The sequence below is a fragment of the Rhineura floridana genome, chromosome 3, assembly GCF_030035675.1.
Source record: "Rhineura floridana isolate rRhiFlo1 chromosome 3, rRhiFlo1.hap2, whole genome shotgun sequence".
In the NCBI taxonomy this organism is placed as follows: Eukaryota; Metazoa; Chordata; class Lepidosauria; order Squamata; family Rhineuridae; genus Rhineura; species Rhineura floridana.
Window position 1 is genome coordinate 55,951,983 of NC_084482.1, and position 27,438 is coordinate 55,979,420.

General features: G+C 42.1%; 1 protein-coding gene across 3 annotated transcripts in view; it reads left to right on the top strand.

The window, feature by feature from the left end:
* Positions 1-6,270: 6,270 nt before the first annotated feature.
* The window catches only part of ASPSCR1 (ASPSCR1 tether for SLC2A4, UBX domain containing), a 120,646-nt gene continuing 99,478 nt past the window's right edge, over positions 6,271-27,438 (top strand). The window contains exons 1-2 of one of the 3 annotated variants that reach the window (XM_061615942.1): positions 6,271-6,502; positions 8,728-8,783. Coding sequence is in view for 2 of the 3 variants with exons in the window: in XM_061615941.1 (XP_061471925.1) it covers positions 6,614-6,715; positions 8,728-8,783 (158 nt within the window). In the remaining variant the exon portion in view is untranslated. The other 2 variants (XM_061615941.1, XM_061615940.1) reach the window with 2 other exon arrangements.

The following is a 27,438-nucleotide window of genomic DNA, read 5'->3' on the forward strand; positions in this document are numbered from 1 at the left end:
TTAACCTAACTTTTTCAAGTAGGGATTAGTTATAGGTGATCACTGTATTTTTTATTTTGCTACTGGATGCTTAAAAAAATACAAGTAATTTTCTGTGGAATTACTTATACTTTTCTTTGTCTTGATATAAACAAACTGCTCTATACTTAAACAATTTTCCTCTAGTTTTACTGGCCATTTCACTAAATGATCTCTAGTGTCTTATAAGATGTAATCCTGTCAACTTAGCATGTCTCATGTAGACATACCTTTTCTACAGCCGGGAAATAGTAAAATACAACACATAGGGTGACCCTCAGCCTTATCTGTATCATCCTCACTATTCTCTAGACCTAGAACCAATCAAGGGCTTAAAGTTCAACATATCAGTACTGCAAACTCTTTGTACAGGCCTGTCAGTTTTCATGTACCTTTGTGGGGATTGATTCTAACTATTTTGCAATGCTAGACAAAAACACTTTTTTCTTGCCTCTCCCCAACTACTTCATAACAGAACCCCACCCAGAGAGTGCAGGAAAGGTGATATGAAATTAATTCTATGTTGGTCTTGGAGAGTTGATACATAGATTTCCAGAGGGGTAGCTGTGTTAGTCTCTTGCAGCAAAAACAAAGACTTTTTGGCATCTTAAAGTCTTACCAAATTTGGTCCATGAAAGCTTATGGACCAAAGCCCACTTTGTCAGATGCATGAAGTAAAATTTTTGTTAACAGGTATATAAAGGAGAAAATTGTAAGGAGGAAGTTGAATAGCAAAAAGGCAAAAATTACTCAGTGGTAATTAAAGCTTTAATGTATGTTAAATGAGCTCACCTTTAACCTTTTCAGTAGCAGATTTGTGATCATTTGCTCAGTGTTGTTGAGATGATTGTATTAACACTGTAGCATGCAGGGAATCATTCTTAAGAAACAAGCATAGATAACACAGACATCCTGCCATTGGCAAGCTAATTAACATATGTAGTGTGATTTTTTAAAAAAAACATTTTTTCTTGATTTCACTCACAAGTGATGGCATTGGATTATTTGATAAATTGTAATTTAGTTGTTTCCAGAAGAGCCACCTTAAGGTTAGTTACACAGTGTTCTAGAAGGTTAAAATTTTTCCCACTGGTTTATGGATGCTGCTTTTACTGATGTTGGATTAGTGTATTTTCTTTTGTGTAGGGACTGACTTGTCTGTCCTATGTAAAATGCAGAAGGGATTTGTTGGGATATAAAGGCATAAATCACTACAAGATGATGATTTATTTATTCAATTTATATCCCATCCTTCCTCCTGAAGGAATCCAGGGTGGCCCACATCAATAACAACAACAACAACATTTTTAAAAGGCATTCTAAAAATATCTAAAGAAGAATAAAAAATTATGTCAGCCAGTAATTTCAGGGTTGCCATTAACAGTATATTTCAGCCATCAAATGCCTAGATAAACAGGAATGTTTTTAAATTCCTCTTGAAAGGAACAGAATTTCCCTGAAGTTGTGGATGACATTATTATAGAGTTGCCACAGTGTACATAGAAGCAGAACAGGCATGGTCTGCTGCGGTTTCAGATGAACCTATTCTGATCTTTTATTCATATTATACAAAGAAGTATCAGGAAGGAGTAATATAGGATGCAGGGCAAAACAAGAAAGGTTTGGGTGGCGAAAATTATCAAAAGGACTGAAGAAAAAATACATTTCAGACTACTTTGAAAGCCAAGTTATTGCTCAAGATTAGTAGAGCTAGGCTTCAACATTTGGATCGTGGGAAAAGAATGAGATCTGCCTAACGTAGTGGTGTGGTTCCGAAATTTTTTCCCCACGGGCCACTTGAAAATTGCTGAGGGTTTTGGCGGCTCACATAATGACTTTTCTGCCTGTTGCCGCTAGATACTGTATGATTTTTCTTGTATTTGTATTGCTTCTTTTATTTCATATATTGTATTTCCATATAATTCAAACTGAAATACAATATAAGAAATAAAAAAGGAAAATACAGTTAAAAACTACTAGGAATATTTAATCCGGCCATCCCATGGACCACTGAATAAAGCTTGCAGACCACTGGTGGTTTACGGACGACAGTTTGGGAACCCCTGCCTTAGTGCTTTAGGTGTTGCATTGCGATAGGTGCTCTTTCAAGATGATGGTGAGGGACAGAAGACTAGTACAATAGCAGAATGAGATTGGAAGGATAGAGGAGTTTTGCATCCCATGAGAAAAGAGTTGTTTCTTCCTCACAAATAGATTGCCTTATTCAACGATTCTGCCATCCATCACCCCCAAAAGCTGGTACCCTGAATGTTCATCCTAAAAAGAAAATTATCCCTACCCTTTGCAAATATTTGTTTTCTAGTGAAGAGCTTTGAGTTTTTGGTGGTGAGTTTTTGAAAATCCATCAGCAATAGCTTAGGCTGGAATCCAATACATGTCTACTCAGAAGTAAGCTCCATTGGGTTCAATGGCACTTACACCCATGTAAGTGTGTATTGGATTGTAGCCTTAGTGTCTAAATTATATATCCTATTTTGACACTCTGTAAATGATGACAGTTATTTTTAAAAGGAAGAGGAATCACTCCTCAGTAATTAGATTTAAGCAGATACAAGTATTGGCCGCAATCCAATAAAGAGTTAAGCATGCATAAGCCCTTTTCAAGGTTACATTTGCTTAACTCCATGTTGGGTTTGGCTATTGCTTTTATACAGAGCTTGGAAAAGTTACTTTTTTTAAACTAAAACTCCCATCAGCCCCAGCCAGCATGGCCACTGGATTGGGCTGATGGGAGTTGTAGTTCAAGAAAAGTAACTTTTCCAAGCTCTGCTTTTATACTAAATTATCTCAAATCCAAACATTCTGATTTAGTTTGAAGACTAACATTTGTGTACAGTATAGAAAATTTCAAAGTGCTCTTCCTTCTTTACAAATGTTCCAACCCAACGATACCTTCAGTTTTCTGATTAGCCAGTGGTTCACTGGACTATGAAAAGAAAATTTAGGATGCATTCACTATACCCTACACATTCTAACATCATAGGGTTGACACTGTAGTTTCCATACTGACTTCATATACTTGTCTACTAACAGAGAAGCACAGAGGGAAAATGTGTAAAATTGTGCAGGTGCTATATTTCTGCAAAAGACTCATAGATAAAATTTTTAAAAAGTATCATGCAGCAGTAGCTGGAATAGACAGACAGGAATACAATTTTTTCAGTACCATTCATCTGGAAGGTAGTCCCACTGAGCTCAGTTGAACTTACTTCTGAGTAAACATAAGACTGGTTTGCTGCTCTACATCATCATCATCAAATTTGCTATCACGTCTTCATTTCCTGCCTGTTGGTGGACCATAATAATACCTTGCATTTATATTTTTTCTTTTAGTTTTCTAAGTGTTTCATATACATGATTTCAGAAATATTTACAACACTATGACAAACAGAAGGAAGAGCATCCTTATGAGTTGAGTTTCTGCTGACAGTGGATGAGAGGACAAGGAGGTAAGGACAATCTTTTCCTGTGGAAGAAAAGTGGGAGTAGTTATATGGAAGGGATGTGTTCTCAGAGATAGATGAGGAAAGAAGGACAGAGAAAGAAACTAACCAAAATAGTGCTGGTAGTATGCTTTATCCCTGCTAGTCATGCAAATGCAGAGTAGTTATTTTTTACTTCTGTAGCTGATATTACAATAATTACACTAGAGTTACATGAATCAGTGCTGCAAATAGAATCAGTTTCAGTTGATGCGGCCTGATGTATCACTGATTTGTGTAACTCTAGTGTAATTATTACAATATCAGCTATCCTGACAGAGGTAGTGACCAGACTGCTCCTGAGAAAGCCCAGCCCACCTGGACCCATTGGTTTATGATGACTAGTGCCTGATCACAAATACCCCCTTTTTAGGGAAGGTGATTGAGAAGGTTGTGGTGCAAAAGTTGCAAGTACTCTTAGATGAAACAGATTATCTTGACCCATTTCAATCTGGGTTCAGGCCTACTTGTGGGATTGAATCAGTCTTGGTCACCCTGATTGATGACCTTTATCAGGAGAAGGACAGGGGAACTGCAACCTGTTATTCTTACAGTGGCTTTTGTTCCCACTGAACATGGTATCCTTCTGGGCTGACTTGGTGAGATGGGTATTGGCGGCACTGTTTTAGAGTGCTTTTGATCCTATCTCCAGAGTTGGTTTTAGAGAATAGCATTGGGTTATTGTCTTTTGTCCCTCCATGGCGGTTGTGCTGTGGGGTTCTGCAGGGTACCATCTTGTCCCCAGTGCTATTTAACATCTATAAGAAGTCGTTGGAAGCAGTCATTAGTAGATTTGGGGTGAGGCATCAGCAGTATACTGATGATACCCAGCTCTGTTTCTCTGTAACATCTGAATCAGAAGATGCTGTGCAAGCCCTGGACCAGTGCATGGACAAATTGAACTTGAATTCTAGCATGATAGAGGCACTGTGGGTAGGTGGTTCCTGAGTTGGGATAATTGGCCAATTGCCTGCTTTGGATGGTGTCATACTCCCTCTGAAAGACCAGGTTCTTAGTCTGGGGGTGCTCCTGGATCCATCTTTGTCGCTTGAGGCCCAGTTGACTTCAGTGGCTAGGAATGCCTTTTATCAGCTTTGGCTGGCAAGACATCTGTGACTGTTTCTGGACCAGGATAGCCTGATCACTGTTGTTCATGCACTGGTAACCTCCAAGCTGGATTACTGCAATGTGCTATATGTAGGGCTGCCATTAAGTTGGTCTGGTAGCTGCAGCTGGTGCAAAATGCAACTGCTTGACTGCTCACTGGGGCAGGATATCACCAACATTTTATCTTGCTGCTGAAAGAATTGCACTTCTGCCAATTAGCTACTAGGCTAAGTTCAAGGTTCTGGTTCTGGTATATAAAGCCCTATACAGTTTAGGACCAGGATACCTGAAAGATCATCTCGCTCTTATATACCCAGTTGATCACTGTGCTCTGCTGGTGGGGGCCTCCTACAGATACCATCTCATCAGGAAGTCCATTCTGCACAACATAGGAATCAGGCCTTTAGTGTTGCGGCATCTCTCCTTTGGAATTCCCTCCCTGGAAATATTAGACAGGCACCATCTCTGTTGTCTTTTCGTTACCTACTGAAGAACTTCTTCTTTCAACAAGCCTTCTATGTAGGTACTTTTATTCCATTCTGCATCCGGATTGGAGTTGTTTTTAGATGTTTTGTTTTTAAGAAGTTTTTAGTGTTTAATCACTTGTTTGTTGCCCCGTGCTCTTTTTGGGAGGAAGGACAAGATAAAAATTAATAATAAATAAATAGACAAATAAATGGAAGGGAGAAATTGGATGGCAGTAAACTGACAATTTCCTTCTCACATACCTCTGGAAAGAAATTTCATAACCCTATGCATACACCACCACATCTGGCAAATGCACATGTAGCTGTGTTGATGCATGTAATTGTTTTAGGAACTTGACACCAATGGAGACATTCTGCTTGGTGGGTGTACACATGGAGAAATACTCATGCATGCCATACATATTGGCTATATACATTCTGGAGAATGTGAAGGCTTGCTCACTCTTGTGACATTTTAGTTGGTTCTGTTAAAGGAACTGTCCTACTGTGAATTCTGCATGTGATATGCATGAAGGGAACTTGACATATAAAGTGACCCTTAGGAGGAACTCAGACTAAAGTGAGGAAAATTAACCTCTTCTAAGGAATGAAACTAGAACATGCTTCAGTTTATTCCAGAGTGGAGCTGAAAGGAAGATGGGGAAAGAGCAGATTTCTTGTGTGTGCCTTACTACTATTAAGCATTCAAAAGTACTTTTATTTGAAAAAATGCTTTACAATCTTTATTCCTTACTCGTTATTCCTTATTCTCATTCCGTTGTGAGGTAGATCTTTACTATTCCCATGTTACAGATGAGGAACTGAGTCTGACAGAACGACTTGTCCAAGGCCATATGAGTTATTTTATGTGGCAGGACAGGACTCCCAGGATCCCAGTCCACCTCTGTTCATTCATCCTCTGGTAATGAGGAGGTAGTTTATTACACCCTGCAAGTTGCCACTCCTCCCCATCCATCTCTTCCCTGGCCGGTTTTTGAGGCTTTTAGCACCTGCATGTCGGGGGGGGGAGAAATTGCCCCAGGCATGGAGATGTGGTGTTGGGGAAAGCGGCACAGGTACCCTCTTAACAACAAAGTAGCAGTCCTTAGGCGGCAGGCGCGCACACATAATACGGTAAAGTCAGGAAGCTGTGTGGGAAAAGTGAACCCATTTGGCCGCTGGGAAGCCGGAGCTGTACCCCGACGACGAACCGAAGGCAAAGGGTCATTCGCGAAAAGATTTATGTTGGTAAACAGAATCCTTTGAAGGAGAGGAAGAAAAAGGAACCCCGGTCTGGCTACGCCGTGTGCTGTAAGGCGGGCAAGCGGAGAAAAAGCGTAAGGCGGGGCGGCCTGAGTTGTGGCCGCGCCCCCTTGCCGTGGCCATTCGGCTCAGCTAACGAAGAAGGTGGTTACAGAAGCGGTGTGGGGCTGGTGGCTGTGGCGTTAGAAGGCCGGCTTTGAGGGGGGCGGTGGGAGGAGGAGGAGAAGAAGAAGGAGAAGAAGAAAAGAGGGGAAGATGTCGGCAGCCGGCGGTGGGGGGGCCTCCACGGTCTCGGTACTGGCACCGAACGGGAGGCGAGTGACGGTGCGTGTAGGCCCAAGCACCGCTCTGCTCCAGGTGGGTTTGTCCCAGGAACTGGGAGGCTCTGCGGATAAATTCATTCTGATTGGCCCTTGTGGCAGGAAAGGGGGAAATAGGTTCGTTCTGATTGGATCAGAGGGCACATCGCCCACAATTTCTCTCGGACCCAAGAGAGGGGGTCTTCAGAGGCTTTAGTGGTAGAAATGGAATGGGTTAAACGCCCCACTGATAAAAGCCGGGGACTGTTTCCTCCCCCCTCGGTGTCTGAAAGGAAAATGTCCTATAATGGAAGCATACCTACTTTCAGTGCGGGTGGATTATAGATATTTGCCCCGATGAGGAAAAGAAATGACTCCTGACAACGTAGTCCAATGTATGTTTTCTTAGAAGTAAATTTTAGTGAGGCTTAGTGGCTAGTGAGAGCCAGTGTGGTGTAGTGGTTAAGGTGTTGAACTATGATCCGGGAGACCAGTGTTCGAATCCCCACATAGCCGTGACTGGGTGACTTTGGGCCAGTCGCTGCCTCTCAGCCTCATGAAAACCCTATTCATAGGGTTGCCGTAAGTCGGAATCGACCTGAAGGCAGTACATTTACATTTTTAGTGGCTAGTAGCTGTGTTCAGGATTGCAGCCCGAAGGGGGTTATGCTGAGAGAAAGGTATTTTCCGTCTATAGAAGGAAATGAGGAATTCTACGGGGAAAGGAAATATATGCCTTCTAATGTAGGTTGTGAGTGAGTTATAAGTTCTTCGATATGTCGAAAGTTCTTCAGTTTCATGTAACATAAAAAACAAGTGTCTTGTGACACCTTAAAGCAGGAACTTTTGGCCCTCCAGATGTTGCTGAACTACACCTCTCATTATCCCAGGCCTTGGGCCATGCTTGCTAGGGCTGATGGAAGATGTAGTTCAGCAACATCAGGAGGGCTAAACATTCCGCACACCTGCCTTAAAGACTACCAAAATATGTTAGTCTTTAAGGCACCACAAATACTCTTTATTGTTTTTGCTGCAACAATGTTAACACAGCTATCACTCAGGAAAATGTAAATTATACTTCTCTAGGGCTAGATCTTCTGTCACAGTGATGGGGAACCTCAGGCCTGGAGGCTGATTGTGGCCCTCCAGACCTCTCTGTCTGGCCCTTGGGCCTCTCCCTAGACCTTCCCCTTCACTGACCCGGCTTCACACCCTCCTTGGGTGTTTTTGCCTGGCTGGAATGCAAAATTGAGCTCTGATTATGCCTCTTCCTTTACGGGATGGAGGATAGAGAATGGTGTATGAATGTGTGTAGAAACTAACCCTCTGAACAAAGGTAATGTTTACATTCAGTGCTCCACCCTCTTTTTTCTCTGACTCCACCCACCACTAACATGTGGCCCCTGGAAGTTAACTGGGCTGAAAACCATCTTCCACCCCTCTATCAGACTTTCTCACTGAATTTCTTTTTTTGTTTGACCTTTAGTATTATGAATTATGCTTCTGTATGTGAGGTCTTGTTTATTTTGTTTCCTAATCTGCTTACTGAGTGGCCTGTAAATTAGCATTACATAGTAAGGTTTCCTTGTACTACTCATGTAAATAATTGTCCTCTATAAAAATATACAAGGACCAATGGAGTACCTACAAATAATAGAACATAGTCAATTTGCCCATTGCAGTGCCCATGATTCAGTAAGAACATTTTGTCATGGGGCTAACAAAATGTTGGACAATCAGAATGCTTTCTATCAAGAGTGTATTATGTTAATATCCTGGGATAGTTTGTGATGTTATCCCCAGAATAAATATGGTTTCCCTCTGGTTGTTCTCAAACAGTTGGCCTAAATTCTGTTTTGTGGGGAGGAGAATCTCCCTGTTCCTCATGCAGGTACAATTGTTAAGGTAGGTTAGAATCCCAACTTGGCCCATAAGCATGAGTTGAGATGAGGAGAAAAGGGAGTATATTCTGTTGGCAAAAGTAGAGGAATGACTAATCTGCATTGAGTACCACCGTACAGAATGAGAGCAATTGTACATTTTATGTTAACTTTTTGTCCTTTTTTTCAGGTTCTGGAAGAAGTATGCAGGAAGCAGAATTTCAGTCCCAGTGAATATGGTCTGAAGTGAGTCATACTGCTATTCTCATTTGTTTACAGCTTGGCATTTTGCTGTTTCTTTGCCATTAGTTCTTGGGGGGGTGGGATCTAATATAGCAATACATTAATTAATGGAGTACATGCGTTCTTGGACATTACTTCTTTAACAGAGGTACCAGAGGTAGGAATAGCATGGAAAGAATAGGGACAGGTTCCTATACCGCAAAAAAGAATAGCAGTTCAACATATTTCAACAAACTTTCTGTTTAAAACTTAACAATATGTATGTCTGAAATGAAACAGCCAGGTCAGGTAAGCCTTGCGTAAGTAAACAAAAACATTTTGAACCTTCCACAGACCACTTGAAGGCTACTTCCAAAATGCATCTAAGGATTCCTGCCTTGTCCTTTTTCTTTTATCGTGTAGTGTCTTGCTGCTGTAATCTAAAGGTTCAGTGGGTGCTGAGGGGCAAGAGAGAGAGCAGATGGAGCAAGGCATTGGTGGGTGCTTTAAGGAACATCATGAATTTTGAACTGGGGCATGCCATCCTCCCCTGGACTTGAGCAGGCAGGCAAGAGGAAGCCACCACCCTGTGTGAGAGCTGCCTGCAGCAGCTGCAGACAAGGAGGGCTGATCGATTGTGGCTGCTGCAGGCAGCTCTCTCACACACAGTTAGAATAGTGCTCCTTGCTGGGTCGCAGAGGCACATCTGTAGTAAAAAATGCTTCTGGGGCACCAGAAGCACTGTTTACTGCAGAGGTATCTGTACCATCTGGCAAGGAGTGTGATTCCAGCCGTGCATGAGAGCCACCTGCAGCAGCAGCAATTCAGCAGGCAAGGAGCTACAGTCTGACTATGACTATGTCAGGCTGTGTGTGCCCACCCACCCACCCATACAACAAAAAACCTTGGTTGGAAGGAGCATCCTTCCTAGAAGATTCATTAATTGAGGTATTAGTGTATGGAGCCCACAGTGACAGTCCAGAACTATTCTCTTTTGATCCTGAATTTGGCATGTCTTGGCTGTTAGAAACAGGATATTTGGCTAGATGGACCCACTTGCCTGATGTGAAAGCATGATCACTGGTTCATTTAACATAGGGATGGGGAACCTGTGGCCCTCCAGATGCTGCTGAACTACAATTCCCACAGCCCCAGCTAGCATGGCCAATGGTCAGGGAAGATGTGAGTTGTAATCCAACAAAATCTGGAAGGTTCCCTTTCCCTGCTCTAACAGTAAGTTGTCTCTTCACTCCATGAATACTCACCAACTTTTATAGGGGTTTATGACCTGTAATTCCAAGAATATTGTGACATAATTGGTCTATGAAATGTTTATTAATTATTACTATTAGCAGTAAATTTCTTAGACTACTTTTTATTATTTTTATTATTATTATTAATAAAAATGAACAAACAGAAACAAGGTCACAGAGTACAATTACCTAGTTTACAAAATATTAGGAGATTTATATTTTACTCTCCTGAGCAATTACAGTTAGTCATGAATGATGCCTCCTTTGTCTCGCATTGCTCCATAGTTACAGAAATCTAGTTCTCAGACTTGAATACATAACTGCACCACAAAGAGACATGAGTAGTGGGTGGGGAGACAGTAGGCAAAGTTCTATTGACATATGCCAAAAAAGGGTGCCATGTGTCATCAGATTTATCTTTGTATGATTGGTCTCTGATAGCACGGCTGTGGTGCATTACTTTTTCGGAGGGAGCTATATCCCATACTCTATCCAACCACCGTTTCGTGGTGAGATTCTTGGCTTTTTTCCACTGAAAAGTAATTTCCATGTGAGTGGCTGCCAAGAGCAGAACTACTAGATTCTTATGGATTACCGGCTCATTAAGATGGTCAGTAAGCAACAACAGGGCAAATGTTGGTGTAGGAACCATTAACTGACCAGTGATGTCAGAGATTGTGCTAAATACCATTGACCAGAATCTTTTGATTGGAACACAATCCCACCACATACGGTAGAATGAACCTACTGTGTCACAGCCTTTCCAACAGAGTGATGAGAGAACTGAGTTGATATGAAATAGTTTTAGGGGGGTCCACTGTCACTGTAGGAATATTTTAAGAGTTCCTCTTAGATCTTAGCTGAGGGTGTTTTAAGAGGTGATTTTTACCATATTTGCTGCCTTTGCCGGTTATCTATCTCTGTCCCAAGTTCATCTTCCCATTTCATTCTCAAACCATTGGCATCTCCCATGGTAGCATCAACTAATGCTTGATAAAGGAGAGCTGCCATCTCTTTCGGGTCAAGGTCTGTGTGGGAGCAAAGATGTTTGTATACAGTAAGGGAGTGGTGGACTTCTTTGTTTCTGTTAAGTTTGTAGGCTAACGAGTGTACTTGGACAAGGTGGAACCAATTAAACGGAAGATTCCCTAGTTTGTCTCACAACATTGCTTCCATTATAGGCTGACCACTCACAAATAGGTCCCGTATTCTATGCAGGCCTTTCTCCTCCCACCCCTTGTATTTCTGCATATTTATCGGTATTTCTGAATTCTGGTAAGTCTAGAAAAGGGGTGAGAGGAGAGAGTGAGGAAGCTAAAATCTCCCATCGTTTCCAGACTAGGAGGGTTGTTTGGAGAAATGGATTTTCTATTTCTTTAAACTTCGACCGTGATACTGTTAAGGACAATGTCCGAGTTGTCGGGGAAGATTTTTCTGTGTCGATTGCTATCCACTTTATGTCTTTAGTATTACGAATAATATGGAGCAGTTGTTTGAACTGAAATGAGTCATAATAATTCCCTAAGTTGGGGACACCGAGGCCTCCCCTGCTTCTGGGTCTAAAAACTGCCAAGGAACTTATCCTGCTGCGCTTGCCATTAGTGATAAATTTCCCTAAAAATTTTTGCCATCTTTGAAACCCTTGCTTGGGGATTGCAATTGGGTAGCACCTGAAAGAGAAATAGAAGCTTGGGCAGGATAGCCATTTTAACAGTGGCTATCCTGCCCAGTCCTGATATTCCCAGGTGCTTCCATCAATTCAATTATGGCCTTAGTTGCTCTGCAATAATTGCAGCATCAGAGTTGGGCAGGATCACTTGTTATGACCACCCCCAGATATTGGAAACCTCCTGGACATAAGCGAAAGCCTGACAGCTTTGCAAGGCATTCCCTGTCTTGCTCAGTGATGTGGAAGCAGAGCATCTTGGACTTGGAACAATTGATTTGTAGCCTGTCTGCAATTTGGAACTTTTTAAGGGTGTCATGAATAGCATGAATCACCCTGTGGGGATGACTAAGCATTAGGAGTGCATCATCTGCAAAAAGATTTATTTTGTGCTCTGAGCCTCCAGCTTGGATGCCTCCTATCTGTGGGTTACTCCGAATTGCTATAGCAAGGGTTTCAAAAACAAGAGCAAATAACGGAGGTAAGGCGCATCCTTGCTTCGTCCCTCCGCAAAGTTTTATGTGGGAAGATTCCATGCCATTTTACAAATCACTGCCGATGACTCTGAGTATAACTGGTTAATTAGATGGAGAAACTGATTTTGAAAAGTCATTTCTTGCAATAGGGTTTTGAGGGAACCCCATTCCACTCTGTCGAATGCCTTGAAGGTATCCAGCGAGACTAAAGCTGCCGAGAGTTTTTTACATTATTTGTATGACATTCAAGGCTCTACGAATGGGGTCAGCAATATTTCGTTTGGGTATGAACCCTGTTTGGTCTGGGCTTATATAATGCCCAATAAACTTGTTCATGCGCTTAACCATCACAGAGGACAGTATTTTGGCATCTCACTAGTAAGCCCATCCTCCCCTGGGGACTTGCCATTTTAAAAAAGTTTTTATGGTCTTGTTCACCTCTTCCTCCGATATCGGTTGGTTCAGATACTCCTGATGCTCAGGCTTTGGCAGAAATCGATCAAGGAAAGAAGTAGTGCGTTGTTCTTCAGGGGAGGAGGATCCGCAGCCAATTAGAGTAGAGAACAGGCAGTCACAATCGGAGGAAAATTGTGCCTGAGCAGGAGTGTTTAATCAGAGTTCCATAAATCTCCACATTTTATTACACTTGCTGATAAGAGGCTGATTAGGAGAGCATGTATGTTTTTTCTTTTGCTTCTTTTTCTTTTACCTTGTTTAAAACGTAATTTTAAAATTTTTAATAATTTAAATTTGTAACTTTTACTTCAGTTATTTAAACTTCATCTGAGCTCAGTGTGATTACATCCAGCATACAGCAGCCTCTCATACTTTTACATTTGTTATCTGTACTCACCTCTGTGCTGCAGGAATGAGCTCTGCTGGCTCTGGTAGTTTAACAAGAGAAAACAAGGAAATCTCTCTTTTATATTTTTGTAAATATAATGATCTGAGTAGAAGAAGAGGAGAAATAAGAGATAAGGTGCCCTTTCAGCTGTAAGCAACAGTGAGCAGTGAACAGTGTAAATTGGGGCAGATAAATTTATACTGCTGAAAACAGTTTAAATAGCTCAAACTTTCACTTTGAGAAGCCAGTGTCGGAAATTGCATTAAAAGATATGGTGGTCACCAGAAAAGGCTACAGGACTCAGGGCATTGTCCCCTTGAAGGGTACGTCCCTTTAAACAAAAAACAGATGAAAACCACTCAGTTTTTTTACGAACAGAGAAGAATCAAAATGATTCCTCAACTCAAAGTGAGTCACCACAAGGTGATTGTTTACCAATTGAGGGTTGGATTTACTTGCTGATGAAAGAAATTGAACATATAAAATCCTTTTTATCTGCGAGCAACAGTCTTTTAGCAACTCTGGTGGAAACACATAAAAGAATGAAGAGTGGAAGGGAAAGCTTGAAAAAGGATTTGTGTGATACATACAACTCCAAGCTTCAAACAAATAGGCAAACTGTGCTGAACAGAAAACCATGCAGGAGAATGTCTATAATAAAAAGGTCCAGTATTTCAAAGAAGGGGGTAAATAACTCTAAAAAGAGCCAATATATTAAAAAGTCAATATATTAAAAGTCAATACACTATAAGAAAACGGACTTTGAAAAACATTAAATTATTAGAGAAAAGCCCTAAGCAAAAATTTGAACAAAGCACCAGGAAAAGTCCTAAACAGAAAGTTGAGCAAGTATCAGGGAGAAAGTTAAGAGTAAGGAACTTGTGGAGCTCAATGATAAGTTCCTTTTTGAAACTAAATTTGGCTCCCCCCCACAGCACACTATACCAATGCAATCTCAAGACCAGGTGTGGAAGACTGATAAACAAGATCCTTGGACACATATCCTGTTGACAAGAAATCTACTTCAGAAGCAGACCAAAACTGGCAAAAATTGGAATTTAGTGCTGAATCATCAAAAGTTAGTTTTAAACAACTACCCCAAACGTAAATCTCATCTTTTGGAAATCCTGGAGACAGTTTTCCTGGGCCTGTTTTCTTTTGCCAATATAGTTTATGTGGAGTACCTATTTTATAACTACACTCATGCATGGGCAGTGGCTACCTTTAGAAAACAGAGTTTAGTCAGTATTGTGCTTGCTTCTAGAGATGCCTTCATTGAGAACCATATCTCAATTTCAAGATTTTTTGAGAACCTAGCTTTCCCCCAGGCTCTGGTTACATACTGTAAAATAAATTCAGAAACCACCTCAGTTGCAGAGACTGGTCAACCCAAAATCTAATTGATTTTGATACTTTTACTGAAACATCTAACAATAACGAAGTCCTGCATACTTGTGAGCACGATGGGCACGAAGATGCTTGGGTTCATGCAGCAAGGCAACCCCTCTTTGAAGAGAAAGAATTTATTAATGGAGAAAAAATGTTATTGGACTCCTTTTCTGTTAATCATATTTGGTAGACAAGCAGATAAAGACAAAAGGTTGCCCAAATAAAGAAAGGAAACATGGTGATTTAGTGCAACTGCTTGAAAACCCGAAAAGGAGTGAAGAAGTTGCCCTGGGGTCCATGGGGGTACAGAGATGCACCTCAAGTTTTCATGGTACTGCACAACTCAATCTACCACCAAAGGATAGTTCCATTAGGAATGACTTAATCATCACAATACTAACTACAGACACTCAGAATAACAAGCCTACCACCTGGTTTGAAATAAGGTTCCTAGAGGAGGAGGAACGTGGTTCACCTGCGAAGTCAAGTAACCCTGTTGGTTGCTTAATAGATCAAGCACCCCGGGTGAATTCAGATACCATCAAGCTGAGCTCTAGTTTTGAAACAATTGAATACCTAGAGGAAGAATCTGGAACCATCAAGATGCCCCCCACAAAAAATCTCAAACAGAGAAAGAAGGACTATTCCTCAGAAAATATGGGTGGACAGTGCCCTCAAAGGGAGGAATATATGAACAAAGAGCAAAGTGTGAAGACCCAGAAAAATCCCCAGCAGCTCATGGCAGACCCGGAGTGATAAAAATAACAGCAGCCCAGGAACCATCTGACATGATGTCCTGGAACATTGCAGGCTGGCAGCATAAAGTCGCCGACTCTACCTTCTTGGACTTTATAAATATGCATGATATATTGCTTGAAGAAACTTGGGCAAAGGAGGACCTGGTTTCAAATGGCTTTGCTGTATACTGTCTTATGCAGACCCCATTTCTAGGGGAGGTCACCCTAAGGGAGGTCTTGAGGTGCTTGTATCCACTGCCATTTGAGTGGTCACTAGTATACCAGCCCCCTTAGTTCACCTTGCAACCTCCTTGGTTATCAAGTATGGGTTGATCAGCCTATTGATAATAAACATTTACCTGCCCTTGTAGTGATATAAACAGCAGATCAAGGAAAATTTACATTTCTTTCAGGGTTGGTAGCCTCTACAACTGATTACTTCATTGTTTCATATGATTGATTAAATTTAGTGTCTTGTTACGAGGTGGGCAAGCGTATTGAGAGCAAGCACTTACCCATTGTTTTATCCTTGAAACTAGCATCTCAAAACATTTATGCAGATCATGAATTGTTGCTAAACTCTGAGGCAAAGATAAGAGCTACACGTGTCAAGTGGTCAAATGAGATAGGGCACATTTTAACAGAGGTGTTGTACCCGGAAGATAGTCTATGCCATCGTGAAGCTATGTTTCCAGCAGATTCCCCGAGAGCAGTTCTAATCTTGTTTCAAGAACTGATTTCCTCTCTACAAAATTGTTTGAAAGCTAAAATCCTGGTAAGACTAAATTCTAGTAAATCCAAACCCTGGTTTGATCGTGAATGTATTGGCATGAAAAAATCCCTAACCGAAAAATACCAGTTATATAGGGATCAAAATCTGCCAGCATTACCTCCTGAATGGTTTCAGTTAAAGAGGAGATATAAGGCTTTAATTAAAGCAAAAAAGAAGCAGGCCACAAGGGAGACATGGCAAAGCTTAATCAGAGCGACAAGAGTAAATGATTCTGTAAGTTTTTGGAGAGTGGTCTTAAGGGGCTGCCCAAAAACAGCAGTTAACATGGACAGCCATATTCCTATGAACTCCTAGGAATTATATTTTAGCTCTATCTATGCAACAGGGCGAAGTTGTCACCAGATATCAAACACAAATATAAATAGTTTCCCCGAGCAGCCGCCGGTCACCACCTATGAAGTCAGAAACCTTATTTCTGAATTGAAAGCTGGCAAAGCACCAGGGAGCAATAGTATTCCACCAGAACTCCTTAAGACAAATATAGAGTGGTAGGCTCCTATCCTAGTGTCATTATTTACATGCATTGATCACACAGCATGCATCCCAGAGGATTGGGGGCTGGCCATTATTGTTCCAATATACAAAAAAGGGAAAAGTTCAGATCCTGCAAATTACAGATGGATTAGCTTGCTAAGTATAATCGGCAAGCTATATTCTTCTCATTTGCATGAGAAACTATTAAACTGGCTAGAGCAGGAAAATATACTCGAAGACGAACAGGCTGGTTTTAGGACGGGACGCTCCACAGTTGATCAAGGACTTGTTCTTCAACATCTTGCTGAAAAGTATGCTTCATCAACGAAGAAGGGGCTTCACGCAGTTTTCATTGATTTTAAATTGGCATTTGATTCAATTTCAAGAGGTAGACTATGGGGGGAAATTGAGGCCACAAACATCGACAGGAGACTTCTCATATTAATGCGCAGCCTTTATGAAAACACACGCTTGAGGGTTAAATGTGATTGTGTCGGTCATTTAACAGGACCTATTCCCACTGTTTAATGGAGTTAAATAGGGATGCATTTTGGCTCCCACTCCTTTTAACTTCTATATTAATTCTTTGATCAAATCCTTAGCAAAGGTAAATTCACATTCTCCCAAGCTGACAAACAGACCCTTGTCAATCCCAGGCTATGGTCTGAAGGCACATGGGTCCAGCACCCTGCTGTGGCTAAGCGGGGTCAAGTCTGGTCAGTGCCTGGATGGGAGACGGCTTGGGAACCATATGTAAGCCGCCTTGGGTTTCTATCAAGGAAAGAAAGGCTGGGTATAAATGTAATTAATTAATCAATCAATCAATCCTTCCCTATGCAGATGATATGGTACTTCTATCTTTGTCGAGCATCGGTCTGAGACATCTTTTAAGTGCTTTAGCCTCATATTGTAAAGAATAATGACTGACAATTAACTTTGACAAGTCTACAGTCCTAGTTTTTAATAGAAGGAGGACCAAGCATTGATGGGAGATTAATGACCATCAAAATTGAGCAGGTTATTATCTATAGGTATCTAGGTATAACCTTTCATTCAACAGGCTCATGGAAAGCTCAAACAAAAAATGCCACTGCAAATGCCCAGAGAAGCACAAAGGCACTCCTGTCTTTTTTTTTACATCAAAGGTGGTCAATATATCCCTGCAGCCATCCAAGTTTTTGGCACTAAGGTTATAGCCCAAATGTTGTACAGCTCCCAGCTATGTGTTTTTGATGATTTTGTCCTCTTTGAGTTTGTACAAACTCAATGTATAAGAGCAATATTGGGAACCCTGGCATGTGTCCCTAATGCAATTTTGTGGTTGGAGATGGGCCAAATCTCTGTAGAGGCACGTGGACTGACATATAAGATAAACTTCTGGGTAAAGCTGACGTTTTTTTCCAGTTGGTTTAGCTCCTTTGACACTGACAGATCCTTTTCAATCTAGATGGAAAAGAGAATTGTCTGTGAAATTGCTGTATTTGGGTTTTTCTACTGTCACTATTATGGCATTGTTATGTGCTTTCAAGTCGATTGTGACTTATGGTGACCCTATGAATCAGCGACCTCCAGTTGCGTCTGTCATGAACCACCCTGTTCAGATCTTGTAAGTTCAGGTCTCTGGCTTCCTTTGTGGAATCAATCCATCTCTTCTTTGGTCTTCCTCTTTTTCTACTCCCTTCTGTTTTCCCCAGCATTATTTGTTTTCTAGTGAATCGTGTCTTCTCATTATGTGTCCAAAGTATGATAACCTCAGTTTCTTCATTTTAGCTTCTAGTGATAGTTCTGGTTTAATATGTTCAGACACCCAATTATTTGTCTTTTTCGTAGTCCGTGGTATGTGCAAAGCTCTCTTCCAACACCACATTTCAAATGAGTTGATTTTTCTCTTACCCACTTTTTTCACTGTCCAGCTTTCACATCCATCCATAGAAACTGGGGATACCAAGGTCTGAATGATCCTGACTTTAGTGTTTAGTGATACATCTTTGCATCTGAGGACCTTTTCTAGTTCGCTCATAGCTGCCCTCCCCAGTCTTAGCCTTCTTCTGATTTCTTGACTATTGTCTCCATTTTGGATAATGACTGTGCCGAGGTATTGCTAATCCTTGACAAGTTCAACTTGTCAACTTTAAAGTTACATAAATCTTCTGTTGTCATTACTTTTGTCTTTTTGACGTTCAGCTGTAGTCCTGCTTTTGTGCTTTCCTCTTTAACTTTCATCATTTGTTTCAAATCATTACAGCAGGGCCCCACTCTTATGGCAGGTTACGTTCCAGCTGATTGTGTGCTACAGCTGATTGCTGGAGCTTGCAATCAGCTGGAGCGCAGGAGCTGCCTGCGTTACAGCTGATCGCGCGTAGCCCTACTGTATTCCAGCCACTGGGCTCCACCTGACAGCGATCAGCTGGAGTGCGCAAGCTCCCCGCACTATAGCTGATCGCTATCAGCTGGAGCCCAGTGGCTGGAATACAGTAGGGCTATGCGTGATCAGCTGGAGTGTGGGGAGATGGAGTGTGGGGAGATGGAGTGTGGCGGCTGGAGCTCCCCACACTACAGCTGATCTCCCTGCTGGTGCTGCCGTATTAGCAGAATGCCGAAAAGCGGGGTGCCGAAAAGCGGGGCCCTACTGTACTGGTCTCTGCTAGCAGTATGGTATTGTCTGCATATCTTAAATTATTGATATTTCTTCCTCTAGTTTTCACATCTCCTTCATCTTGGTCCAATCCTGCTTTCTGTATGATATGTTCTGAATATAGGTTAAACAAATAGGGTGATAAAATACACCCCTCACACCCTTTCCGATGGGGAACCAATTGGTTTCTCCATATTCTGTCCTTACAGTAGCCTCTTGTCCAGAGTATAGGTTGCGCATCAGAACAATCAGATGCTGTGACACCCCCATTTCTTTTAAAACATTCCATAGTTTTCCATGATGTGCACAGTCAAAGGCTTTGATATAATCTATAAAGCACAGGGTGATTTTCTTCTGAAATTCCTTGGTCCGTTCCATTATCCAGCTTATGTTTGCGATATGATCTCTGGTGCCTCTTCCCTTTCTAAATCCAGCTTGGACATCTGGCATTTCTTGCTCCAGATATGGTAAGAGCCTTTGTTGTAGAATCTTGAGTATTACTTTACTTGTGTGGGATATTAAGGCAATAGTTCGATAATTACTGCATTCCCTGGGATCCCCTTTCTTTGGAATTGGGATGTATATGGAACACTTCCAGTCTGTGGGCCATTGTTTAGTGTTCCATATTTCTTGACAGGTTTTTGTCAAAATTTGGACAGATTCAGTCTCAGCAGTTTGTAGCAACTCTATTGGTATGCCATCTGTTCCTGGTGATTTATTTCTTCCAAGTATTTTAAGAGCAGGTTTCACCTCACATTCTAAAATTTCTTGTTCTTCATCATGGTTCCTCCATGAATGAATCTGTTATCCTGGCATCTCTTTTATAGAGTTCTTCAGTGTATTGCTTCCATCTTCTTTTTATTTCATCTCGGTCAGTTAGAGTGTTCCCCTGTTGATTATTCCACATCCCTACTCGTGGTTTAAATTTCCCTTTAATTTCTCTAATCTTTTGGAATAGGGCTCTTGTTTTTCCCTTTTTGTTGTCCTCTTCTATTTCTATACAGTAACTATTGTAATAGTTCTCTTTGTCCCTACGTACTGGTCGCTGTATTGTGGCATTTAGGGTTCTGACTGTGTTTCTATCTCCTTTTGCTTTCCTTCTCTCTTGAACCATTTTAAGAGTTTCTTCAGTCATCCATTGAGGTCTTTCTTTTTAACTAGAGGTATTGTCTTTTTGCATTCTTCCCTGATAATGTCTCTGATTTCATAGTTCTTCTGGTTCTCTGTCAACTAAGTTTAAAGCCTCAAACCTGTTCCTTATTTGATCTTTATATTCTTCTGGGATGTTATTTAAATTGTATTTTGGCATTATGATTGTTTTGTTCTTCTTCTTTACCTTTTCTCTGATTTTCGATACGACCAGTTCATGATCTGTACCGCAGTCTGCTCCTGGTCTTGTTTTCGCAGACAGTATGGAACTTCTCCATCTTCTGCTACTAATTATATAATCAATTTGATTCCTATATTGACCATTTGGTGATGTCCATGTGTACAGTCGTCTTTTTGGTTGCTCAAAAAATGTGTTCGCAAGAAACAAATGATTGGCTTCACAGAATTCAATAAGTCTTTCTCCTGCTTCATTTCTGTCTCCTAAGCCCCATTTCCCCACAATTCGTAGTTCTTCTCTGCTCCCTGCTTTTGCATTCCAGTCCCCCATGATTATCAGCACATCTTGTTTTGGTGTGTGATCAATTTCTTCCTGTACTTCTGTGCAAAATCTCTCCAATTCCTCTTCTGCGTTTGCTGTTGGAGCATAGACTTGGTTGATGGTTATGTTAATAGGTTTCCCGTTTAATGTTAGAAGAAGAGTAGAAAGGGAAAGAAAAATACTCTGTGTGAATGAATGGCTATGAAGGTGGTGCCTCCTCACATAGAGGAGGGCCGGGATCTCTTCTCGATCGTCCCAGAGTGCAGGACATGGAATAATGGGCTCAAGTTGCGGGAAGCCAGATTTCGACTGGATATCAGGAAAAACTTCCTAACTGTTAGAGCCATACAACAATGGAACCAATTACCTAGAGAGGTAGTGGGCTCTCCGACACTGGAGGCGTTCAAGAGGCAGCTGGACAGCCATCTGTTAGGAATGCTTTGATTTGGATTCCTGCATTGAGCAGGGGGTTGGACTCAATGGCCTTATAGGCCTCTTCCAACTCTACTATTCTATGATTCTATCTCATTGATATCACTCGCTCAGACCTTGTGTTGTAGCTCCTAATTGCTTTTGCTACATCACTTCTCGCTATTAAAGCAACCCCGTTTCTTCCTAATTTCTCATTTCCTGCGTAAAATATTTTGTAGTTGCCTGATTGAAAATGTCCCATTCCTGTCCATTTTAATTCACTCACACCAAGTATTGCAATGTTGATACATTCCATTTCTTGCTTGACAATTTCTAACTTTCCCTGGTTTACGCTTCTCACATTCCATGTTCCTATTGTGTTCGTCGTACAACTCCGAACTCTCCTTTCGCGTCTGTGTGCATCAGCCTCTGGGCTTCCTTTTGGCTTTGACCCAGCTGAGTCATTAGTCACAGCGCTTCTCGTACTTGTCCGTTGTTCTTCCCCAGTAGCTCAGAGAGTGCCTTCTGACCTGGGGGTCACATCTTCCAGCACTATCTTGTGTTGTATTTAGGATACTCTGTTCATAGGGTTTTGGTGGTAAGAGGTATGTGATGTTCCTGTAAGTTAGCATCTGTAAATATGGTAAGTGCGGGTCTATTGGGTGATGTATGGTAATTGACTGAGAGAGAAAGGGGGAGTACATGGGTGAGAAGCTGAAGTGTGCTGGATGATGATTGGCTGAGTGGCTGGTTGGCTGAAGGTATAAATGGAGGTTTGTGAGTGATGAGGGGGGTTGTGGGTTGGAAGGTCGGTGAGAGAGTCAGTTAGAGAGTCGTTGAGTTGGTTGGCAGAGTTCTGAGGGAAGTTTGGGTTGGATTTGGCTGATATTTAAAGAGGATATATATGAACAGAAACATAAAGAGTAACCATATATGAAACCATACGCTTGTGAAACATTCCTAGAGTAATCTTGTTATTTCCTGTTATCAGTAAATAAATACTTCTTTGGTTTACCAAAGGCCTGATCCTTGGCTGGGGAATATACAGACCAGAAGGGAGGGCCAGGTAATTACCAAGGCTGAACAGAAGCAGTATCTAATGGTGGCAGCCGTGAAGGGAGAAATAGTAACAAGTCAAGTATCCAGAGCAACCCAGAGTTGTATGCTTTATATATAAAGATACAAGGGGTTTGGGAACAGCATAAGCACGCAGTCACAAAAGTAACCAGCTAGAGAGAGACTCAGGCAAAGTCTCTGGGAGCATTGGTTATAGGATGTGACTGGTGGTGCTGCCTAGCAGTGGGATCTAGTGAGATCTGTGCTAGAGCGGAGTGAGAAACCATATAAAGGACGGTCTTGACTGGTGGTGTCCCTGGTGGTGCCTAGTGAAAGGCAGTAGCCACAAGCAGGTGGGAACCTGACAGGGAGAGCCAGGGAAGGGCGTCACATGTGGTGGCTGTAGTGGTGGGATACGAACAAAAAGAGAGGTCGGATATGAACAAAAGAGGATACGAACAAAAAGAGAGTCCCTAAACAGCGGTGTGACTGTAAAGGAATAACAAATAAAGATTACTTGTGAGTGAGTGGCAAAGAGTGAGTGAGTTCCGAGAAACATGGCTGAGTTCATGAAGATGAAGAGAGAGGAGCTGGTGGAAAAATTATAATGTTCCAGTTACCTCATGAGGGTAAAGGGGTGGATGAATTAAGAGTGGCATTAATAACATATACGACAATCCAAACCAAAGAACCTGCAAGAGAGGAGACCCCAGAAGGGTGCTCAAGTAATCCTGCCTATATAGAGTATTTAAGGGAGAAGTTAAGATGGGAACGTGAGGAAAAAGTTAAGGACAGAGAGATTGCAATGGTAAACATGAAAATGGAGGTGGAGGAAAAGGAAAAGCAGCGAATGTTAGAGACTGAAAGGATGAGAATGGATACTGAAAGAGTGAGAATGGATGCTGAGATACAAGTGGAAAGATTAAAATTGGATAGAGAGAAATTTCACTCTGAGGAGACAAGGAAAGAGAGAGAAGGAGCAAAAATAAAAATTACTCCAAAGGACTTTGCTGTCTATGAGCCTGGTCAAGATCCTCAAATTTACCTCACAACGTTTGAAAAGGCAGCTCAGATGTGGGGGCTACCTGAAGATAAATACATGCAGTATTTATCAAATCTGATTAAAGGGGAATTGGCTGAAGTGTATCAGTACTTCCCCTCAGACAGGCCAGTAACATATGCTGAATTCAAAGAAGCAGTGTTTAAAAGATTCAGACTGGAGCCTGATTATTTTAGAAAGCTTTTCAGAAACTGCCAGATACAGACAGGGAGGTCTTTCGTGGAGCTGGGGACAAAACTGATGGACATATTTGGGAAATGGCTGACAAGTGCAAAAACTCAGTCTGTGGAGGAGGTGAAAAACCTCATGATATTGGATCAGTTGTACCATCAATTGCCGCCCGAAATTAGGTTGTTGGTGAAAGATCATGCCCCTAAAACTGTAACAGAAGCAGCGGAGCTGGCCGATTATTTTGCCTCAAACAGATCTGGGTGGATGGCAAAACCACTAAGAGATTTTAAAGCTAGACCAAATAACAATGGCAGAAGAGATGTGGCACCACAGAGAGTAAACCCTCAAATAAAATCAGAAGGGCACAAGACACCTCAGTTTGGGTCTGTTTTCCCTAAAACAGAGGAGAAAATCTGGTACCGATGTGGGAAGCCAGGCCATCTGCGTTTTCAATGTGAGAGTGTAAACCCCCTCAGTAATCCTGTTCAAGGAAGGACAGTAAAGAGTGAACTGAGAGAGGGAGAACCGAAAAAGATACAGTTCTGTCAAATAAGCTGGTCAAAGGTCCAAGATTTGGACTCAAGTTTGAGAGAAGAAGTGTGTGTGCAACGGGCAAAATATTGGGCTTTGCTAGATACTGGGGCTGCTCAGACCTTACTGAGGCCAGATTTAGTAAAATCTGAAGAAATTTTACCTCAGGAAAAGCTGGTAATCCAAGGGGTAAGAGGCGAACCAGAAAGCATTCCCATGGCCCTAATAAAACTAAAATGGAGGGGAAAGGAGGAGACATACAAAGTGGGTATCAATGCTCAGCAAGAAGAACCTGTGATTCTGGGCAGAGATATTATGGGAGCAGGAGGAAAAATTTATGTGGTGACTAGACAACAACTTGGCAAAGCAGCAGAAGCCATTTTGTCAGAGACTAAAGAAAATAGGGTGGAACCTGTGATTGGGCCTGAGGTTGCCATAACAACTGTTAGTATGCCTAGAGCAAAATAAACTTTTTTACAAATGGGGTCTGACACAGAGACATAGCAGTTCAGAGAGGAACTGAAAAATGATAGCCAGAGCTTGGAAGATTACTTTTAAAAAGTAATAAATTACAGTTACAATTACTTGGCCCAAAAAGTAGTAATTACCGTTACAATTACAATTGCTCTGAAAGTAACTGATTACCTTACTTTTTCTCAAAAGTAATCACTACAATTACATTTCAGTTACTTTTTTAAAAAAAACTCCTACAAGGTGCTGGCCTTGGCTGCTGCACATCTAAGAAGCCTAAAACAGTATTAAAAATAAACACACACACACAGGGGGTAGTAGAATAAAAAAAATTATCCATAAGATTAACATAATGGCATAACAGAATCTCACATGCCCCCAAGCAATGAAGATACCCCAACTCTTGAAATCAAATTTTACACTTGAAATGCTTTTATAATATGTTTCTGTTATGTCTCAAAAGAACAAGATGCTCAAAGAGCATGTCAGACAAGGAATGTCTTTTTACAGTCATTACGTTGCCACCAGTACTGAACAGGCGTTCTACTGCGGCGCTTGAAGGCATGCCTGTGTTGTGCTGCAAAAAACACCGCAGCACACGTGGAAAGCCATGGAGTGATGACACTTCCCTGCTGGGAGACCTCAGGTACCTCACCAGTTCCTCCTCAGCAGTGTCCACTGCTGACTTCTTGCCCTGGGGCAGAAAGTTAAAGAAGTCATCTTCTAAGTCATCTCCTTCCTGGTCTTTATCTGAAGACTGATCACTGTCCTCATTAAGTACACCCATCTTTATTTCAGCTTTCAACAAGGCTTCCATTGTGTATCTAAGAAAGAGAGAGGATATGTTAACACATATATGTTAGGAAACCATCATCTGCTCTTCATTTCCTGATGCTTGTCATGTCCCTGGTTCAGGGTCCAGCCTGAGCCTGTGGATGATGACATGGAAGGTAGGAAGGTGACCAAGTCACCACACTCATGGGGCAGCACAGCAGACCCTTAAGGATTACCTGCAGCAACCCAAGGTTGTGATGAGGAGCCCCAGGAAGAAAAGGCCCAGTCCCTGCCTACCACCTTAAGCCCTCTGATGCCTCCCTTGAGACAACATTTCCCTTGGAGTAATCCACCCAAAGGGCTTCCCTAATGTTCTTACTTGTTGGTATGGGTGGTGGCCTGACACGATTCCAGCCAATCTAGTTTGAAGCGAGGGTGTAGGCAGGCTGCCAGAAGAAGCCTCTTGTCCTCCCAGATAGCTGCAAACCGCTTTCTTAGGGCTTCGCGCACACCTCTCAGCAGCTGAAAACAGTATGTGTACCTCTCAGGTTTGTTTTCCAGTCCTTCTAACTTGCGGTCCAGATTGCAGAGCGTTGGTAGCAAATACCCCATGAACATGCCGTTCTCCCGTTGCAGGATATCTAGGGACCGGGCTAGTGGCTCCATAATCTCTGTGTATTCCTGTACCACTTCAATCTCAGCAGCTGTGATCCTGGACAAGGAGCAGCGGTCCATTATGGCATGCATTTTTAGTGGCACAGTTGACAGGAGCTCATGTAGTTGCTTCAACGCATCAAAGGTGGAATTCCACCTGGTCTTATTCGGTACCTTCAGATACACACCACATTGCGCACGGATATACTCAGCAATCTGGGCTGACTGGTTCTGCTTGGACCACAACTTGCTGCACTTTCCCATCAAGGAACGAAACTGTTTCTTGAAAGGACCAAGAAGACTACTTTTGGAGGAGTCAGAAAGCATGGCCTCTATGTCTTGTGTTGCCACAAGGTTGAGGGTGTGGCTAGCACATCTCTGGTGTGGTGGTAAAACAAAATCCTCTCCTGAGTCTGCAGCTTCTTCCTCTGCCTCAGGTCCTGTGTCCAGGATCTCACAGATAGGCACAAACTCCACCTCAGCCTCCTCCTCCTCCTGGTTATCACCATCATCGTCACTGGTGCCTGCAGCTTCCACTGGTTCTTTGGCCATGAAAACTCTGAACGCTTTCACAAAGTTGGAGCCATTGTCTGTAGTAGTGCACATAACTTTGTTGTGGATCCTGTACTGCACATGTACATCATGCAGTGCTTTTGAAAGGACATCGTATGTATGGCGCCCCTTCAGACGCTTACAAGCCAAGGCCCCGACCTCACGTTTCAGGGTAGTTGGGTTGATCCAGTGGGCTGTTACCCCAAAGTAACTCTTTTTGCCATTGGTCCAACAATCTGCAGTGGTTGCTATATATGCCACAGCACCCATTCGGTTTGCAAGAGTTTCTCTCATGTGGCATGCTCTCTTCTCAATTCTGTCTCTCAGAGTCTTGGCACATATGATGGTGAGATCTTTGGGGAGTCCAATGCGAACCAGATTAATGAATGATGGTTTGTCCACAGTCTGAAGTGGTAATGTCTCCTCTACAATGAAATCAATGATTCTCCTGTCGAGATTGCTCTGGGTGACAGGCTCCCTGCCAGATCCCCACCTCTCAAGGGTTGTCTGCTGCTGCTTCAGCATTTTGGGAGGAGGGGTGTCATGCATTGGTTCAGGAAGGCCATGTCTCCTTGCCTTTATTGCTTCTTCAATTGCTCTCAGCTTCTCAGGGTGTGCCCTCTGAGGAAGAAGAACAAAGCATGAATCCAAGAAAAAATGGAAGAGGAACTTCACAATTTAAACATAAATAGACAGTGGACACTCTTTGAGGACCAGCATGACAAAGGCTTACCTCAAAATGTTTCTTCACATTGGATGAGGAGGAAACAGCTGATCTCAGATTTTTGATCCTTGGAAGGCAGTAATTGCATCGTACAACAACATTTTTCCCACTCTGGCTCACAAATGTACAAGCTTTCTCAAAGCCAAACCATGGTACTTGCTGTTCTGCAGATGTGGCTGTGGGCAACTGGCACTGCTTCATGCCCTCCTCCTCCTCATGCACAGGGCCTCTTTTCTGAACCTCACTTTCTAGTTTTGCCTCCTCAGGATCAACAAGCTGTGACTCAAGTGGCCGCACTAACCGACTGCTGCTCTCAGCAGCAAAACCTGCAACAGGCGTCTCTGTAATAAACAAGAGATA